Source organism: Microcaecilia unicolor, chromosome 6 (genome assembly GCF_901765095.1).
Source record: "Microcaecilia unicolor chromosome 6, aMicUni1.1, whole genome shotgun sequence".
In the NCBI taxonomy this organism is placed as follows: domain Eukaryota; kingdom Metazoa; phylum Chordata; class Amphibia; order Gymnophiona; family Siphonopidae; genus Microcaecilia; species Microcaecilia unicolor.
In genome coordinates, this window is record NC_044036.1 from 201,691,954 (window position 1) to 201,708,383 (window position 16,430).

Genomic DNA, 16,430 nt, shown 5'->3' on the forward strand with positions numbered 1-16,430 from the left:
GGTACCTGAGGGGGGAGGGGTCAAGAGAGACAAGGGGAGATGCCTAGTTGCCACCTGGAGAGGGGATAGGAGGGAAGAGGGAGAGATGCTGGATGCAGGGGAAAGAGAAGGTAAATACTTGATTATTTGTGAGGGTAGGGGAGGAGAGAAGGTAAATGTTGGACTATTTGTGAGGGTGTTGGGGGAAAAGAAGGTAAATGCTGGACTATTTGTGAGGGTATTGGGGAAGAGAAGGTAAATGCTGGACTGTTTGTGAGGGTGGTAGGGGAAGAGAAGGTAAAATGTTGGACTACGTGTGGAGCTGCAGGTGGGGTAGGAGGGGAGGGGAAGAAGGTAAATGTCGTGTTCTCGAGGACCTTGGCATACTGTCAGGCTTCTTCCCCGGGAGCACTGGTTTTGTGAGTCCTTGGACCACTACCGTGGAGCGGCAGTGGCAGGCAAGGTCACCTTCAAGGTAGAGACGAGGCAAGACTGCACTGGAACCTCAGACTGGAGTTCTGCACAGGAATACACAGGACTGGAACGCACCAGACGGGTACACACTGGAGCGGAGCCAACTGGACTGGAACCCCGGACTGGAGTTCTGCACGGAATACACAGGACTGGAACGCACCGGACGGGTGCACACTGGACTGGAACCCACTGGACTGGAACACACTGGAGTGGAGCCCACTGAACTGGAACACACTGGAGCTGAGCCCACTGTACTGGAACCCAAGGGACCAGAACCCGCTGGACAGGAACACACTGGATCTAGGCTTCACCTACGCTTAGCCACCGTTCCCCGAGGGTTGAGCCCTCAGGTTCGGGCAGCCGGCAGGGCTTACAGGAAAACCGGAACTGGAACTAGCAGGCAGGAACAACAGGAGTCAGGATACAGAAGTGCCCCCAGTCACCTAGGCGAAAAGCAAGGCAGACAGGCAGGGAATGTCCGGGTACCGGCAATAGTCAGGTCTGACCGCAGGCAGAGAATATCCGGGTCCAGGCAGTAGTCAGGTCAGACAGTGGGCAGAGAGTAGTCAGATTCAGGCAATGGTCAGATCAAGGAGCAAGACTATGGCTGGAGCTCCAGTAACAAGGAGTAGTGGCAGCAGACCGGACTAGGGCTGAAGCTCCAGAAGCAAAGGAAAACGCACACGGGAAAACCAGAAAGCAAAATACAAGAAGACTAGCAAGCTGTACACAAGCTAACAGGAAAGCTATGCCCAAGCTAACCAGTCACAAGCTAGAAACTAACACTAAGCAAACACAGGAGAACTAGTAAAGCTGTACACAGGCTAACAAGCAAAGCAGTGCCCAAGCTAACTAGTCATATGCTAGGAACTCACACTGAGCAAACACAGGAGAACTAGTAAAGCTGTACACCGGCTAACAAGCAAAGCTGTGCCCAAGCTAACTAGTCATAGGCTAGGAACTCACACTGAACTGGACAATGTGGCAGTGCACAGAGCAATCTAACATACCAGGGACCTTAGACGATGCAAAGGCTGGAGTCTCTAAGTGCTTAATAAAGCCCTTCAACCCCAGAGGCGCAGCTGCAGCAATCTCTAAGTAACTATGGAGGCTGTTCAGGCACAAACCACAGAGCAGGCAGAAAGCACAGTGAAACACAGAGAGGCTACCCACACCCAGGTGTAGTGTAGTGAAGCAATTAGAGTCATGCTGGAAACAGCCAGCACAGAGAGAGAGAGCTAACCCAGGCAACACCCACAGGTGCAGTATAGTGAAGCAATTAGTGTCATGCTGCTGGATGCAGCCAGCACAGGGAGCCAGAGCTAGCTCAGAAAGGACAGACAGAAGAAACAGGAGCCAGCCAGAAAGCTGACCCCCAGGAAATAAGGTAAGTCTGAGGGTGGTCACGGCCACAGACGTGACAGTAAAATGCTGAACTATATAAGTGTGTGGCAGTGGGGGGGGGGGGGGTGGTGGAGAAGTTAAAATGCTGGAACATGTGTGGGGGTGTGCCTTGACAATTTTTGTGCCATGTAAGTGTGCCATGAGATGAAAAAGGTTGAAAATCTCTGTATTAGACACTCTAATGTTGCTGTTCTGATGCAGTGGCTGCACAAGATCTTGACAGGAGAAATATTTCCTTCTAGGTTGGGTGAGTGGGTGGAGTGCTCCCTCTCACTTCTTTAATCTGGTTCACAGGCAGGGAGGTCAGGATCAGCGCATGGATTCAAAATTCCACTTTTTTAATCCTCTGTGGCAGAGGTGGCGGAGGCGCCAGGGAAAAATCTCGGAGGTGTCCCATTTCTTATTGTTGGAAGGGAATACGGACTTTCCTGCTGGGTGGGGCTCCACTGTCTTTCGACTCTAGACGAAGGAGGGATGTACTTCTTTAGCCAACTTGTGTAATCTGAGTGAGGATTCTTTCCCTTTGTTTTCCCAAGTGCAGGATAGGTGGCATCTCCCTAGCATCAGGTTAGGCACTACTGGGATGACTTGACCACTTGGTACAAGGACACGTAGGACTTTGGGTGGCTGGATTCTCAGTTTATGCCATGCCTGTTACTGATAATATCTTCCTGGTAGCAACTATTGCGGGCCACAGTCAGTCTGGAGGGCATTACAAGCCTCCGGGAGCAATGGTCTGAAGACCTAGGACAAAGTTTTTCGGAGCAGCGGTTTTTGAATCTTTTTGTTTGATTTTACTAAATCCGCCACCTTACAGGAACTTCAGTTTAAAATCTTACACAATGTATATTTCTAGGGCAAATGGTGCCTCCTGTGGGTTGTGGGCAGATGGGACCTGTATCAAGTGTAAACATGTGGAGGAGCAGGTGATTCAGTGCTGCCCAAAGTGTGGTTATGGATCTCTACTCTTGTGAATGCAGAATTCCATGTCGACTCAGGACAGTGCCGTTTCCTGCCCTCTTCTCAAAAAACTGATTCCCCCCCCCACCCCCACTGCAGCAGTGGTTTTGTATCCATGAGGGAAATGGTGACTGTATCAACAGTTCTTTCCTCTTGATAAGTGCTGCTGCATTGCTATGTGGCACAGATTTTTGCATCTGTATCCTGCCTTTGCTTAGACTTTGCTTATCATGGTCCTTCTGAGGGGGGCATAGTGGGGGGAGTGTGTGTCTGGCTGTATGTGGAGTATGGATGGGGGGTGTAAAGGTATATCAGTTGGTGTGCTTGGTGATCTCATTTTACATTTTTGCTCCTGTTGTTGTTCACAGCATTCTTTTTCTTGTGGAGTTATTGGTTGTTCTGTACACTTGCCTGTTTTGTTATTTTTTCAATGATATTGTCTTTCTGGCTGTTGCAATAAATTACATTTCAAAAAAAAGAATTGAGGAATGGTGAAGAGTTTGGCAGGTAGGATTTAATGCTAAAAAATGCAGGGTCTGTATTTAAACTGAGTTCTCAAGTTGCGACTCCAAATGGGGTAGCAAAATCTTAATTTGGGGTCATGAGCAGGTTTGCACTAACAGTAGGGCCTAGTTCAGTTTAAGAAAAAAATAAAAATAAAAGAGAGAGAAGCAAGCATTAACTAGTTTCCATAGTTTACAATTCTTTTCCCCATAGTTTTAAACTGAAACTTTCTCTAGAGATAGAAACTTAACAACCAAGAGTATAAAAAGGATTGTAGCAAGGCTTAAACTGTCCTAAAAGAAAGTTATTTTCTGTTCTTGCCTGCTGGAGAGGTAGCACTACTACTGACCTGAATTAAGTGTTAAGGTATGAGGAAATAGAATATTTGCAAAGGTTACTAAGGGCAATCTGATTACTGGCTTACTTCAAAGGGTTTGTTTGAAACAGTCTCCTTAGAATCCAAACTATATAGAGAGGAAAGGTCCCACTTAACTTTCTTTCTGAGAAGTTCTGAGAGAAGAGGACATTTCTGTGAGTAAGTGACATTATTTTATTCTGTGCTTGATAACTTAAAGATTGGGTTTAAAAGAGGAATTGTAGGATATTGATAAACACAGAATTAAAAAAAAAAAACTTTATTAGCTAGTCTCTATACTCTTTTCCCCATAGTTTTAAAACTTGAATTTTCTGACACAGTATTAACAGATAGTTTCCAGAAGGCACATTAGGGCCTAGTTCAGTCCTCATTCCCACCCAGCCCTAGCTCAACTCTTCACTTATAGTCAATTATTCTAATTAGGACAAGAGGGGTGTTTTCATTACAGTTTTAATTACATTTAACTAGTTTCTGTGAATCAAACACTAAATACATTACAAATTAAGCTAATCTTAATGCTCTTTATATTCATCTGATATCCCTAGTACCTTAAGAAGTTTTAATTAAACAACTCTATAATACTAAGATGCAGACAGTAGTCCAGCAGCAAGAGGGGTGCTATCCAGTCTTACATTGAGTGTCACATGTATGATTATCTCCCAGTTGGTTTAATCTTTTTTCAATAAAAATGTATTGATGATAAAAAAGAAAAAGGAAGTTCCTCAGCGACCCTCCAGACCGGTCAAGACGCGTGGGTTATGTCCTCCTACCAGCAGAGGGAGACTGAGAAAACACTAAGCTTTTGAAGCCTGTATATATAACCTGTGCAGAACCTCCACTAGCCAGTATTTTCTCAGTCTCAGCAGAGGTAGCAGTTGACAGCCTGTGCAGTCTCCAATAATCTGGTGAGGTAGTTTGTCATTGGGTCGTAGGATTTTTTCCTTCCAAACTTTATTCTGTTGCAGTACCCTGTACGTGTGTGTAAAAAAAAAAAAAAAAAAGTGCTTTGGGGCCCTGGGTCTGGTGGGGCCCAGTTTTTTCCCCCTGGGGTGTTACACCTATGTTTGGGTCCCTCCCCCTGTGCTGCTCTCTATTTCTGTTTGCTTGGCAGCTCCAGATGCCAGAATTAGAGTACTGTGCCTTTAAGGTCAGTTATTCTATTTCGTTTTGCTTGGCAGCTTTGTGCCTCGGCTGCTTTCTCAGTATTGTAGCCTTGAGTGCCTTACAATTTCCAGCTGCCAGAGTTGGAGTACTGTGCCTTTAAGGGCATTTATTTCTTTATTTTCAGCGGGGTTTAGATTCCTTGCTGGAACGAGGGAGCAGCGCTTTCTTCAGTGCTTTTGCAGTGTGAGTGAGATTTTGGTTTGGCGCGTTTGCTGAACAGCTTTTCCCGTCCCTCATGGTTTATGGCGGCCCAGCTCCTCCGATGTCGCGCGTGCTTGTGGCGAGGGGTAGAGGCACCGGGCGCTCAGTGTAGCTTTGCGGTGCACCTATAAAAGTGGCTGTGGCTCCCCCCGACTTGACCGCGGAGGGATCGATGGTGTCGGGAGTCTCCGGGTCAGCGAGAGCGTAGGCAGGGCCGCTGTCAGCGGGAACAGTTTCGGCGGGAACAGCCGCCATCTTGAGTCCGACACGGCCCGTGGAGCCAGCTGTTTTTGGGCCTGCGGCCTCCGTTTTTGGCACAAAAGGGCCTAATGACGGTCCAGGAATGGTGGGCTTTCCTCCAGATTTTGTCTGGACGCGGTATCAGGCCTGGAGATCGGGACCCCCTCCCCCCCCCCCCCAATTGGAAGAGGGGGCTGTTTTCTGCTTGGCTGAGAGACCACGGTTAGAGTGGTCAGAGGACAGGCAATGTTTTTCTCCTGTAGCTGCAGAAGCTGCGCTTAGTGATCTGGGGGAGTCAGATGGAATTGACGGCTCTCAGGAGCAGGATTGTTGGATTCCTGGAGAGGATCCTTCAGTAGTGCGGATTTTCCATAAAGATGAGCTGTCAGAACTCATAGATCAGGTGTCGTCCACCCTTCAGTTTGGTCCTGAGGAGGCTTTGGGGGAAACTGTCCAGGATCCGTTGGTGAAGGGCATTCAGCGTCAGGCGTGATCCTTCCCTATGAACAAGGATCTCCGGGAGATGATTTGTCAGGAATGGGATTTGCCGTGTAAGGTGGCAAAGGCAATGGTGAGGCTTTATCCCCTCCCTCAGGACGATAGGGATTCCTTTAAGGCTCCCATGGTAGATGCAGTAGTGACGGCAGTAATTATAGCTACGGCTATCCTGGTTGATGGAGGAACGGCCCTCCGTGATCCTCAGGATAGAAGGTTGGGATCTTTTCTCAAGCTTAGTTTTGTTTTGTCGGCTCTAGCCCTGCAGGCCTTGGTTTGTGGGGGTCTGGTAGCTCGGGCATGTTTTCGTTGGGCCGAGAAGCTCCTGGATGATTCGGTAGATGTTGCTTCATCCTTTTTGTCTGAGGCTTTTATGATTTGTTGCGTACTTCAGACAAAAAATATGGCTATGGTTGTGGGTCTCTGCCACTTAAGGGAGCTATGCTCTTTGGAGAAGATTTGGACAAGTTAGTGTGAGGTCTTAGTGATACCAAGGTTCTATGGCTTCCAGATTTTCGGTTCAAGGCAGGGGCCAGAACTAGTTCCTCTCGGGGACGGTTTAGGGAGGCTCAGCGGTATAGGCCGGGCAGATCGAGTGGGACCTACCCCTAGCTGTCTGTTCGTCTGTCCAATTTAGATTGTAAGCTCTGTTGAGCAGGGACTGTCTTTTCATGTTAATTTGTACAGCGCTGCGTAAGTCTAGTAGCGCTATAGAAATGTTTAATAGTAGTAGTAGTAGGACCTCTAGGGGTCGGTTTTTCCAGCGCACACAGTTCTTTCGTGAGAGTCGTCGCGGAGGGCGTGGCTTTTCCGCGGGAGGTTAGTATTCAGGCCGCAATTCCCAATGAAGGTGTGGCGGCTTAGGCTCTGTTGCATGTTGGGGCTCGGCTGAGTCTGTTTTACCAGAGCTGGGCCCAAATCAGGTCAGATCAGTGCGTTCTCAAGGTGTTTCGAGGCGGATATGCGCTGTAATTCGAAAGCTGTTCTCCCGAAGTGTTTCTGGAATCCCTCTGTCGGTCTTGGAGCAAGAGGGCAGCAGTGAGGGACACTCTGCGGTGGCTGCTCGCGTTGGGAGCCGTGGTTCCTGTTCCTTCAGATCAGCACCGCTCAGGGTGCTATTTGATCTATTTTGTGGCCCACAAGAAAGAGGACACTTTTCGTCCCATTTTAGATCTCAAAAGGGTCAATGCGGCACTCAAGGTGCCCTCTTTCCGAATGGAGACGTTGCGGTCGGTCACTGGTGCGGTCTGGAAAGGAGAGTTTCTCACTTCCCTGGATTTGACGGAAGCTTATCTTCACTTTCCTTCGTGCGGCCTTTTGGTTCCAAGTTACAGGGTCCGATTCGTCGGTTCCTTGCAGAGAAGGCGCCGACGGCCCATACTTATCGTCAGGTCCTGGGCCTGATGGCGGCGACCATAGAGGTAGTTCCGTGGGCCAGGGCGCACATGCGTCAGGTACAGTCAGCTCGGCTCAGTCGTTGGTCCCCTCTGTCGCAGGACTTGGAGAGGTGTTGTCCGCTGTCGGTGGCCCCTCGTCTCAGTCTCCGATGGTGGCTCAACCCGCGCAATTTGGGAGTCCCCACAGGGGCTGGTAATGGTCACGGATGCCAGTCTGCAAGGTTGGGGGGCCACATTGTCTCAGGTAGCTCAAGGCCGGTGGTCTCGGGCAGAAGCAGAGTGGTCCATCAAACCGGCTGGAACTCGGGCCATTCGGGTGGCGCTCCAGGCCTTGCCGTCGGTGGTTCGCCACAAGGCAGTCCGAGTGCTCTGCGACAACGCCATGGCAGTAGCGTATGTCAACCGTCAAGGGGGGACGAAGAGCCTTGGCGGCGCAGTTGAACTCATCCTCAGGCTCTCTTGGCAGCGCATGTGGCCGGGGTAGGTCACATAGATGCAGATTATCTCAGCAGGCACACTCTAGATCCCAGAGAGTGGTCTTTTCTTCGGTCAGTGTTCCAGCGAGTTGTGTCGGTCTGGGGACTTTCGGTGATAGATCTTAGGGCAACGGCTCGCTATGCGCAAGTTCAGAGATTTTTTTTTTTCAGTCGCTGAAGAGACCCTCGAGCGGAGGGAATCGACGCTCTTCTGTTGCCTTGGCCTCGGGAGTGGCTGTATGTGTTTCCTCCGTGGCTGTTAGTCGGTCAAGTAATATAGCGCATCGAACATCACTCCGGTCGGGTGATTCTGGTGGCTCCGGATTGGCAGCGTCGACCATGGTACGGAGACCTGGTGCGGTTGGCAGGGGCGGCGGCCCTGCCTTTGTTGGGATCAGTTCTGTGTCAAGGCCCGATAATCAAGCCGGATCCGGCTCGGTTTTCGCTTACGGCTTGGCTCTTGAGCGGCACAAGTTGAAGAAGAAGGGGCTTTCGTCCAGTGGCTTTGCTACGATGTTGAGTTGCCGTAGACGATCCACTTCCTTGGCGTAGGTCCGGGTTTGGAGAATCTTTGAGCACTTGTGTGAAGACCATCGAGTTCGGCCGTTTCGCTCTTCGGTGGTGGAAGTTTTGGAATTTTTGCATGATGGTGTTGATAGGGGTCTGGCCTTGTCTACACTGAAGGTTCAGGTGGCAGCTTTGTCATGTTTTCGTGGGAAGCTTCAGTGAAAGTCCTTCGCTTCTGTGCCTCAGGTAGTGCGTTTTTTGAAGGGTGTTAAGTTGCTGCGTCCGCCTCAGTGACGGATGGTGCCTCCGTGGGATTTGAAGCTAGTTTTGAATGCTTTGATCAGGCCTCCGTTTGGGCCTCTGGTATCGGCATCTTGTAAGGATTTATCTTTAAAGATGGTCTTGTTGGTGGCGATTACTTCAGCACGGAGGGTTTCAGAGCTTCAGGCTTTGTCTTGTAGGGAACCATTTTTGTCCTTTCTGAGGGAAGGTTTCGTTGCGGACGGTGCTTTCCTTTTTTGCCCAAGGTGGTTTCCGAGTTCCATGTTAATCAGGTCATCTCTCTGCCAGTGTTCAGTGATATGGCTGGAGATTCGGAGCAACGTGGTATTGCCAAGCTGGATGTCAGGAGAGTTTTGAGTTGTTATCTCTCTGGAACTCAGGACTTCAGAGCCTCTGACCGTTTGTTCGTTCTTCATGGTGGCCCAAAGAAGGGTGCAGCGGCTCCTAAGGTGACCATAGCACGGTGGTTGAAGGAGGCGGTTGCATCTGCTTACTTGGTGAAGGGTCCTGTGGTGCCTAGTGCTGGTCTGCTCATTCCACTAGGGGAATGGCAGCCTCGTGGGCGGAGAATAGTATGATTTCTCCATTAGATATTTGTCGGGCTGCGGTTTGGTTTTCGCTGCATTCCTTTGTGAAGCATTATAGGATTCCTGTGCATGCGAAGGACGAGGTGCGCTTTGGGGCAGCAGTTTTGACCTCTGGCCTTAGTAGGTCCCTCCCGTAAGTTAGTTACTGCTCTGGTACGTCCCACGCGTCTTGACCGGTCTGGAGGGTCGCTGAGGAAGGTGAAATTAGATCTTACCTGCTAATTTTCTTTCCTCTAGACCCTCCAGACCGGTCAAGAGCCCGCCCTGTCTGTATTGGAGGCCAGGAGGTGTGTTTGTTGGATAATTCTTGGCTGCTGTAGATTGTTGTTTCTCTAATTGCAGACTCTGTTTATTTCTGTTTTGTGATAGGAGTCTGGGACAGGTGAGGCTCTTCTTTGATAGTCCACCTGTAGAAGCCCAACTGTTTTATCAAAGGCAAAGGAACATGTTTCCGTAAGAGCAAGCGGAAGATGTTTCTTGTTTTTGCAGTTTACTGTGACCACGTACAGGGTTGCTAGTTGTTGTTAGTGTTTTTTGTTTCTCTGCTTTGTCAGGGTTATACTGGCTAGTGGAGGTTCTGCACAGGTTATATATACAGGCTTCAAAAGCTTAGTGTTTTCTCAGTCTCCCTCTGCTGGTAGGAGGACATAACCCACGCGTCTTGACCGGTCTGGAGGGTCTAGAGGAAAGAAAATTAGCAGGTAAGATCTAATTTCACCTTAGAATTTAAGAACAAATTTTACCTTGTACTTCCCGTTTTACAAGGGGAAGTGTATTTCAAAACATTTCCCTGTTGGCATTTACACCTCCTGCAAATCACCCATGAGTGAGAGGAAACTGCTTGTTTGTGTTTATCTCTCTGGCCTTAAAATCCACCTCAGAAAGCAAAAAGATTGTTCCTTAATTGACTTTTTTTTGTGATGTGTCGTTTTGTCAGATCTGGCGCTTACATGTATGAGCTACAAGTTTAGCACTGTTTTTGCAAGTGCTTTTTTTTTTGTTTTGTTTTTTTGTAAAATGGCTGGTCCCACTGTACTTACTGGCAAATACATGTGTATTCCTGCACTTCCTTATACGTGTCTTACAAACAGTTCTATGTTCAGCGAGTCTTTTGTAAAATACCCAGGAAACTGTGAACATTCTGATTTTGCTAGTCCCTTGTTTATCTTAGATGTTTTAAGCAAAATAGGATTTTATATGTGTGCTCAGCAAATAATTTCTAGTGCCTTCTTTGTCCTAGAAAATGAATATCCCATCCAAACTGATCGTCTGTGGCATCACCTCGAATGGTTTCACCATTGCGGACCCGGAGGACCGCGGCATGCTGGACATATGCGGCTTTGACTCTGGTGCCCTGGACGTCATTCGCAGCTTCTGCCTGGATTTAATTTAAATTAGGAGGCAGAGCAACATTTGTTGTACCCCCTAAACTCTCTCTGCACACAAATTGGAACCCACGAGGCATTGAATTGTGGGGAATTTGGGGGGGGAATAGAGGGAGGGTTGTGTTAGTGTATGGTTTAGCCACACCAATCCTTGAAAGAAAGTTACTGGGATAGCTGGTGACACTCACTGTAGTGTTAGGCCTGCTAGGAGCAGAAGTTGAAAGCACTGCCTTGTCTCCTCAGAGTTGGTGTAGTTCACTCTATTTTGTCCAAACATGTTCTGTTTTTTAGTAATTTGAAGGACAAGGGAAGGGTTTGCACATTTTGCTAATGTCTTTCTCCACAGAAGGTATCAAGTTATACTAGTATAGCTTTCAAGCTGAACGCAGCAACAGCCACAGATGTTACCTTAAATGCACAATGCTGGGCATGACAATCTGGGAGCAAAAAGGAGATCTTTCATAGCTATTTAGAACCAGGATCTGTACTAAAATGTGTGTGCAAGGGTCACTGTTGATTTAATTCAGCCCTATATTGGTTGCATGGCGTATCAAGCAGGTCAGAAAGAAGTTAGTGGGGCAGTGGCCCTAGAGTAGGTTTTTCAGTCCGTAGTTGAGCCAAAGGATGACATAAATGCAGAACAAAGGTAGATATTGCTTTTCTAAACTAAAAGCATTTTTTTTTTTTACTTCGGAGAAATTGGTAATTCTGCAACTTTGATGTTATATATGATTACATATTTGCAGTTGCAAAGCTGAATACCATAGGGTCTCTGGAAACTGCTGGGTGAAGTCTTTTATTTTATAACACCCCAAAATATGTGTAGAATATAGCTTCCTAAAAAGAGGACTCTGTTATTATCATGATCCTTTCCTGATTTTGTTGGAGGTTTTTAGCAGATAGGATGCTTCAACATCCAAGGAGGTGCTTCATCGTGCATTCAGAGTGCTGAGAGCCTACATTACAATTGTTTGACGGGTCTCTCACCACCCTCAGTTGTGACTGAGTTTAATTCTTTACAGTAGAAATGAAGAGTTGATTTTCTGGGTCTGTTTCATAATGCTGAATCCTAGAAGTCAAATCAGGTAGCAGTGTTTCCCATTGCACCTTAGACCAGGTAACTGTGATGGGGTTATGTTACTTGTAAAATCAAGATGTCAACTGCTACCATTGATACTACTATAAATCATGTAGAGTTACCATATGTGCACAGCGCTGTACAGATATGCACGCATGCACACACACATACAAAAAAGACAGTCTCTACTCAGTGGAACTTACAGTCAGTCAAGATAGACAAGATAAATAAGAGGTTATATCATAAAATCAGTGAAGGGCTAACTGGGAAGAACCAGAACCTTAGTTCCCAAAACTAACAACAGTACCAGCTAGATTGATCAAAATAGCAACTTGTTTGTTTCATGGCTTTCTCTTGTAGTCTTACTCTGAATTCTCCTGTCAATTTTGCCCTAAATTATATGATGCTTCCCTTATGTTTAGAATAAAAAGTAAAGGCATCATTTATTATAGCTGCACCCACTGTTTTAAAAAAAAATCTTTTTCCCCCAAGGCCCCTCTTCAGCTGTTTATATTGTGTTTGTCCGCATGGAGTTTTGCTCAGGCTTAGCTAGCCACCTTTGATTTATGAGTTCTCTCATAGCGATGGCAGTGGCTAAGCAAAAGGAGCTTTCAAAAATTGCATGTAATCATTTCTTCTCAGACATGAAATCATTGTTCTTTATAAGGTTTGATACTTTCAATGGACCAACAAATAAACGGAACTTTTAAGGACCACATGGGTTCTTGCTAGTACAGAAGTAAAAAACTGCTGAACTGCTTTTATTTTTTGTTTTGCCTATTCTATTACTCTAAATGAGGGCCTCGTTTGCTTTTCCTGGTGTTCTCTCAGAAACTTCTGAATTAAAGTTCAGCGGTTATTTGTATCTCTCAGTACCGCATCCTCTCCTACTTATAGGAGTCCTAACTCTCCTGGAAAGGGCAACCATTAGGGGTGCCAGTGGCCTCCAGGGATTATCAGTTCTGATTAGAACCAGTGACATACACAGAGCTTCAGCCCTGTGTTTTGGAGGGAAATCAGAAGTGCTCAGCAAGAGTCACAGGCTGCATAGTAGTAGTGTAGGGTTTCTGGTGGCCCCGAGTCACTTTATGCTTTCTAATTTCTATTTTAAAGCAAAATTAAATGTATTAACAAACTAATGGGGCCTTTTACTAGAGCTTAGTGCACGCAAATGGAATTAGTGTGCCCTAAAGGCTAAGAAGCCTATAGGTATAAAATGGAATTCTTAGCACTTAGGGGGTCCTTTTACTAAACCACAGTAAAAAGTGGCCTGCGGTAGTGCGAGTGTGTCTTTTGGGCGTGCGCTGGGCCATTTTTTACTGCGTCTAGGAAAAAGGGCCTTTTTTTAAGATGCTGGAAAATGGACATGTGCTAAAATTGATACCAGCACAAGTCTATTTTCGGCCTGAGACTTTACCACCACCCATTGATCTAGTGGCAAGGGCTCACGTGGTACACGCATGGTGACTGGTCAGCGCGCGCCAACTGCCGATTAACGCCGGAAACGCCACACATGGTACGAAATTAAAAAATAATTTGTCACAGCGTTATGGGCGAGCGCCAAATCCAAAATTGCCACCAGGGGACATGGTAGTCTGGCAGTAGTCTTGTTTTGGCGTGGCGTGCACTGCACATGCAAAGAGTCTACCATTCCTTTGTAAAAGGGCCTCTTAGTGAGTGCTGAGCTTTAGTGAAAGGGCTCCTAAATTACAGCAATTAAAGACCAAAATTACCGATCCAGTCTGCCAAGCAAAGTGTTCAGGCCTTTAAACTGCTGCTGTGATTATTTTTGCACATCCCTATGCAGTTCTATAGTAGCTGCTGCTCTTTGCAGATTATCCCGCATGCATTTTTGGAAGCACACTATAATTTTACCGCTCTTTTGGGCTGAACAGTCGATCTGTGTAGTTTATCCTAGTTCTTTCTTACTGCTCTTTTACCAATAAGGTATCCTTGAAAGACATTTCTTTTCCCACACACTTCTGAATTCCATTAATGTTTTTCTCTCTACTGCCTTCTTTGGGGGTCCATTCCGTAGTCCTTATTCATTTAAAAATAAATCCAAATATTTGAAGGGACCTGTGATTTGTAACCTGGGTCAAGGACAAAGTCGACATCAAGCACTAGTCTAGGCTGCCCTTCTCTCCTTTTCTCTTGTTTCCTCAGTATGTTGCATGGCAGTGTTAATGTACAGTTGGTATTTCAGTACTCCTAACTGTAAGGGTCCCTGAGCTTTTCTTTCAAATGCACTAAAATAAGCCCATTTCAGCTTGGAATCTTAGTCTAGCCACTTGCTTTTCTGTGCTTTAACTAACGACAGTCCACACTAAGGGGGTCATTTTATAAAGGATTTTTTTTATGCATAAACCCTGTTTATGTATAAAAGGCCTCTTGTAAAATTGTATGTTCAGTGGAGGAGTTTGGGCAAAGCAAAAACAGTCACAAAGTATACATGTAGGTTATAAAATATGCACATACTTTAAGCATGTCCATTTACACCAGTTCCCGATGCTATTTTGTATAGAAATATAAGCACCCTTGTGTCTTTAGAAAATAGGCTCAAATAGACACCTACTTGTAATGGTGTCTAGTTGGGAGTAGTGGGTTTTGGGGGGCTCAGTGGACAAGATAAGGGAGTAATGGTGAGATGTGTACCTAGGAGCATTTATATGAAGACCACAGCAGTGTCCCCTAGGGTGCCCCATTGCTTTCCCGGGATGTCTGTGTGGCCAGTCCACTAAGAATGCTGGCTCCACCTACATCCCAGTGGCTTGCTTTTGTGCATTTTTCAACTTGGGCTTTTTTTTTCTTTTTTTCAAAAAATGGGCCAAAAAGATAAATGCATAGAGCACAAAAACATCTAGTAAATAGCCATTAAAAAAAAAAAGAAAATAGACGTTTTTCTGTTTTGAAAATGCTATATTCCCCACTTGAATTTTAGATGTTTTTAACAAAATGTCCAAAGTTGGACTTATCAAAAATGCCCCTTTTGATCTCTCAACTTAGATGACCTGTTATAAGATTTCCCTCCAAGAGGTAGGAAACTGTTCTATAAAGGAACATAGACACCTACATTCCTTTACAGAATGCAGTTTATCTTGAAATTATGCACCTATAAATTAGGTGCGAGGACTTATGCCACTTATTAAGCTGGTGGGTGTGTGCCTAAGTTCCAATGATATGTGCATAACTTGCAGTTAAGTTACACACATAAATGTGAGTCCTGCCCAGACTCTGCCTGTTCATACATCCACCTGTAATATGCATTCTATGTAAGATGTGCATATTTAGAGATTAGCCCTTAGAAGGGGAATTTTGGCATATATGCATATAAATAACATTATTCCATTGATTTACTTGCATAATCAGTGTGTAACTTTTAGCACATACTTTATAGAATTTCTCTGTTTGCATGTTTCTTGGCATTCATCTGTATAGGGAGGAGTGACAGTACTGCTGCTATTCCCATGGCGCTGACTGGGAATCCTTTAACACCAGGGTGACAAGGAAACTTCTGCCTTGGGTAAATTTCTTCATAAAGGCAGTTAATAAAGCCCAATAAATAGGGGTTTCCACTAGAAAATAATGAAAATATTAATGGGCTGGCCTGTATTCAGGTTTATGTTCCTTTTGAGTTAAGTGTATGGCAGTGATTGGGGAAGGGAGGGGCAATTGTTAGATATTGCTTCTAAATGGGGGGGCTACTTTCTTGCACAGAGTAGCACTTTCAGATTCTGTCTAAGATGAGAGAACAGGACAAGAGGTGCCCCTCATTGTTATCCTGGGGAGGGAACAGAGATCAGGTGAAGTCGAGTAGCACCTGATTGTTTGGTTACATTGTAGATGAATAGGAGTGGTTTCCAATTCATTACTTGTTGGGTCCATTCTTACTGATAAAACTGAAGAGCAGTTGCTTGATTTCCATATACTGTTTTATGTCAAGCTGTATGTTCTGTACCCCACTATGGTGAATTTCTTCATAGAGGGTTTTAATACATCCCCATAAATAAATAAATCATTCCACTGTTTTGGAAGGAATTTGTAAGGTAGTGAAGCACAACTGAGCTTGGTTTGTAATTAGTTGGAACAAGAGTGAAATGCATGAAAGATATAAGGAGTAACACATCCTGATCTTATATTCATGTAATTAGCAAGGGTAGGTATGGCTGTGTGACCTCACACCAATACACTAGGGGGGGGGGGGGGCGGTGAAGGCCAGAAGTAAATAGTAATTAGAAAAGCTCTGCATATCAAGGTGTACAGAAAGCCTTCAACAGTTTCTTGGAATTGTTGCATTTGAAAAATGTATTTGTAGCCACCCATGGGGTTGACAGCCTGCAGTCTTGTTATTGATGCATTATTTCTTTAGGTGATGGTAGAAACAGATGGATGGACAACAAGAGAGGTGAAAGTGAAGAAATACATTTTCAGGCTGAAGTGAGATGGGGCTGGAAGGAGTATAGCACTTGCTGTACGTTCCCATCTAACTGGAAGATTTTCCAGTACTGTCTGAACAAAGCATTTAAAGTGAACCTGTTTTCAGGCTGAAGTGAGATGAGGCGGGAGGAAGTATTTTATTTATTTAAAAAATTTATAGACCACTCTATCTCACAATTCTAGGTAGTTTCCAAAAGAGCATGCACAGTAAAATCATTTTTAATATAAAATTAACATATAAACCACAAATACAAAAAATACTCGCTGTACATGCAGTCTGACAGGAAGATTTTCCAGAACAAGGGTCATCTTCCTTGACACACTTACACAGGGGAGCAGAAAGGAAGAAATGTAGCTGAAGCATTAGTGACTACTAATGACTCTGGCTGAGCAGCAGTGCTGCCTCTGAGACCTAGATTTCAGTGAAGTTTCTGGGCTATGGCAGAGCTGATATGCTTGAGCCACAGTGAGAATGCAAAATGAT

The 16,430-nt window shown here is 45.6% G+C and overlaps 1 protein-coding gene across 2 annotated transcripts in view; it reads left to right on the top strand.

Annotated features, from left to right (window-relative positions):
* Nucleotides 1-12,769, top strand: part of RO60 (Ro60, Y RNA binding protein) — a 121,980-nt gene extending 109,211 nt beyond the window's left edge. For both annotated transcript variants that reach the window (XM_030205676.1, XM_030205677.1), the window contains exon 9: nucleotides 10,287-12,769. In XM_030205676.1, coding sequence (XP_030061536.1) covers nucleotides 10,287-10,439 — 153 coding nt within the window. In that variant the 3' untranslated portion in view covers nucleotides 10,440-12,769. The remainder of the gene's footprint in view (nucleotides 1-10,286) is intronic.
* The last annotated feature ends 3,661 nt before the right edge of the window (nucleotides 12,770-16,430 follow it).